At 30.4% G+C, this 4,175-nt stretch overlaps 1 protein-coding gene across 1 annotated transcript; it reads right to left on the bottom strand.

Moving 5' to 3' along the window:
• Positions 1-3,380: 3,380 nt before the first annotated feature.
• On the bottom strand, positions 3,381-3,839 carry LOC129884333 (methyl-CpG-binding domain-containing protein 5-like). Its single transcript, XM_055958649.1, has one exon. The coding sequence runs from the start codon at positions 3,837-3,839 to the stop codon at positions 3,381-3,383; it is 459 nt and encodes a 152-aa protein (XP_055814624.1).
• Positions 3,840-4,175: the final 336 nt, after the last annotated feature.

Below are 4,175 nucleotides of genomic sequence, written 5' to 3'. Positions count from 1 at the left end.
TGGAATGTACGAGTATTTAAAATTGCGGGAAATGAACACAATCAACAATACTAAAACTCATGCAACTCAACTAAATGGATTCACTCTGAAAAGACTCAACTCAATAAATCAAGAAGTAAAATAATACAATTCTATAAATGACATGCAATAAGATATGCAACTCAATATAAAAAAATATAATACTTTGTTGTTGGAGAGTTTATCTAATCGACAACCATTAGTTATGAGCTAGTGATGATACAACGCTTAAAACTGACGTTGCCAAAGCTTTCCAATACCTTTCTAGGGTAAGGGATGCGCAAACTCATGACATCTAAACTCAATCAAAGTCCATCATTTTGGGACATAGAGAGGTAAAACCTCTATCCTACGCTTGCTATGTAGTTTATGAGGTTTGGGTTGCCTCTACTCTTACCCAAATTGGTGCTCAATACTACTCCCAAAATACTTTACTATGCTCATATAGTGAATAAAATACTCAATTAACTCATTTAGTCTCTTTTGGGCTTAGCTCAAAACTCAACTCATCTCAACTCAAAGGATGCATTTCAAGCATAATTTAACTCTACAACTCATCCTCAGTATAGATGTTTTATTGTAATAATGCTCAACTTATTTGTACTCAAAATACTCATGCTCAAAATATTAAATGGAAATATCTCAAACTCAACTCATGCTCAAACTCTTTCTCAATCGAAGATGAAAATTGTCATTCTTTAAATTCAAAATAATGCATAATATGATTAATGCAAACCATTCACAAATCATTCTTTAAAAACTCCATCAATGCATAGAAAACAAATCAAATCTCTATTAGGGTTTATGTGAATGCAAACACAAATTCATACTCTCAACAAAACTCATCAAGGAATAGTATAATATATGCAAAAACACAATGAAATTCATATACAAAACTCAATAGGATTTTTAAATAATTCAAAAACTCAATTCATGGAACCTCAAAACTCAAATCAACTCGAATCATCGAAGATGTAGGGAATGTGAACAAACTCAATCCACATTATGGGTAGCCTTACATACCTCAAAATCGAAGGGATGATGGAAACTAGAAGGAATGGCTCAAAGACATTGAACCCTAGCTTTCTTGCTTTTCTCAATTCTCTTCTCTCAAGAAAATATGAGTGTGAATAAGATGAAAACCCTATTTGTAGGCTAAGGGACTAATTTTGGTCACCAAAACATATAGGGTTTAGCTGGAAAAAGGTTGAAAAGACCTGAATGCCCTTTATTAAAACTAAGTTGGGCAACCTTTACAGACGAACATGCTTAACATGGTCCATGTGATGCCGTGGTCCTGGACTTAGATCATGCTGGGGGGGGTTAAGATTCAAGGACCTTCTCACGATCTGTGAAGACCATTATGGTTCATGAACCTCGATCGTGGTTGCCTCTAGACTTAGGAGTTTTGGGAGTCAGCTCCACGAAAGGGATTATGATCCGTGGTGCTCACCACGAGCCATAGAAATGCCACCAGCATCGAGGTTAGTCGCATAGTCCTTTCTTGGTAGGATTTTTAGGTCGTTTTAGATTTAGATCAGGAAAGGGACTTCAAGGGTGTTACAATTTCCATGTCAATTCACATAATCAAGTTCACAATCACATTAAGGCTATCATAGAATTTCATCAAGTTCACAGAAATTTCAAGTCAAGAGGTTCACATTTTCGATCAAACCCATAAAACACATAAATGATCATTTTTATCGAACATTAAATTAAAAGAAACAACACGTAAAGAGGTCAGAAATGATATATACTTAATGATGCTCAGTATTTTAGGTATATGATTAACCTCAACATGATGAGATCTGTAGCGAGTTGTCATTCTTGTGACTAAATTATTATATGTGTAGTAAAGCAATGTCATTGTCAAATTTGTATGTAATATAGATAAATAGAACATATAGAGATTCAAATTATCTTTTAAAATGTAAATAAAGATAGCCAATAAGATGATACTCAAATTCTACAATCTTCTATTGTGTCATATGAATAATTGTTGAATTGTGCAATACTTGTGTGAGAAAATACTTTTTTTCTTAAAAATGGTTTGTCTTCTTGTTGGAAAAGAGACCCTTTATATAGAAAAACAAGTTAGGGTTCTAAAATTATTTTTCAATCGTAACGATTTTTCAATCACAAATTTTTCAAAAAATATAACTATTTCCAAACGTATATGTTTCTAAAATATATCAGGTCTTCTTTCCATAAAATAAACTCCCAATTTCAATAAATTATACTTATCAATGCACAATAGGGACCATAAAATTAATTAACAAGACTCTCTATTATAACATTAGTATATTTATTGATGAATTAATCTTATCATGATAGATAATAAATTATTCCACTAACTTCACATGTTAAGATTCAGATACTAATCAAACAAATTAAATTATCGATAATTTCATGTGCTAGATGTAAAATTCACATGCACCAAAGACTGTCACATCTTAATAAATTAAAATAAAAAAATATACAAATATAATTATAATTGTATCAAAATAAGAGAATAAGTATATTTAATGAACTAGTAAATTATTTTATTTAGTCTGTTAAAGACTTGTCTCTACCTGATCTATACATACAAAATGCACTAGTACAAAAATTTAAAATTATACTGATCTTATAATCAAAAATAAATTATATTTAGTCTTGTGTTATAGTCATACAGATGATTGTCCAACTTATATCTTAGATTGTATGCATAAATTTTATACTTATAAAAGTTAATAATATAATCTTTCTTGTATAGAATAAATTTTATACACTAAAATCTGCTATAGAAGTAAACGACATACAAATGAATACCTTATCTATTTAATTTTTTATTAAAATTAATGAATTAATTATTTATAACAAATATTATCTCCATTGTCAAGCTAACATTGGGCGTTATTTCAATCATATATAAGTGACACTACCTAGTACATTGACACTAGCTAGTACATAACAAACTCATAAGAGATCTAATCGCATTGAGATATCATTTGTGTACAAATCAATTCTCTTTATGATTATTGTGTTTACCACAATGTTTGGCGAGAAATTTTTATTAGAGATTATTTCACCTTATTCATGTTTCTTATAACTTAAAAGACATGTATTTTGTACATCTTAGACCAACGTCATGTTGGCATAATCAACATCAAACGTATTTAAAATTCATATTTTTTTCAAGATGAGGTATCTAGTTAATAACCCAAGTTAAAAGGCTATCATATATAAAATCACACAAGAACAAATATCGATTAATTTATGTATTAAAATTTTACTTAATGAGCATAAATAAAATTGACATATAACTTCAAACAACAGCATATTTATTGATTTTTATTGTACTCAATGAACATTATAGTCATCTATTTCTCTTTTTTTGTGCTGCTTATCTTGAGCTTCGATACACTTGTGAAGACAGAATTCCATTCTTGTTTTTCTATTTCAGAAATCATGTAGCCATTGATAGAAGCTTCCCAAGTATCTTCATAACTATCTGTCTGATTCCAGCACACGTTCTCCGGTGGATTTGCAGAATCAAAGTAAAAAGGAGTACTAACTTTCTTTGTTTTCGAGTTGCTCTTTCTCTTTTTGCTTTCGGGTATCTCAGATGGTGTAGAAACCGTACTGCTACTCTCAGTACTTTCCTTCTTGCGTTTGCCACCCGTTTCTAGAAAATAAAGAACCTCATTCTTTGATCGGAATTTATTTCCAGAGATTGGTTCATAATAGTATTTATCAATAATTCCGGCAGAGGCGCCAGAAGTGCGAAGTACCGCTTGGAACTTCCAGTTCTCCGGCAACCAACTCAGCCGCTCAGCCATCAAATGAAGTTACTAGTGGGGAAAGTCTTGAAAGAATCTACTCAGTATTTTTTGTTTACCTGATTTACTTGAAAGGTCCTATTTATAGTCAAGTATAATCTGAATTAAAATAAATCTAGTCAAGCCTTTATTTTCATTCCATACACAGTCTACTTAATTTATCTTTATTGTTTCAAAAATACAATGAATCTGGTCACTTTGAATTAAATTTTATACTAAATTCATCTTATTTTATAATTTTTCTTTCTTTTCTCCTAAAATCATAGATTATATTTTTAAAAAGAATCTAAATTAGTGAAATCTGGTCAATGCAATTTATTTTATTTCCATTATTAA

Source organism: Solanum dulcamara, chromosome 4 (genome assembly GCF_947179165.1).
Source record: "Solanum dulcamara chromosome 4, daSolDulc1.2, whole genome shotgun sequence".
NCBI classification, from domain to species: domain Eukaryota; kingdom Viridiplantae; phylum Streptophyta; class Magnoliopsida; order Solanales; family Solanaceae; genus Solanum; species Solanum dulcamara.
The sequence above is the reverse complement of the archived record's forward strand: the minus strand, read 5'-3'. Positions and strand labels throughout refer to the sequence as shown.

What these genes read in the sequence shown, in the direction of transcription:
- LOC129884333 (XM_055958649.1), bottom strand. Translation starts at nt 3,839, where the DNA reads ATGGCTGAGCGGCTGAGTTGGTTGCCGGAGAACTGGAAGTTCCAAGCG.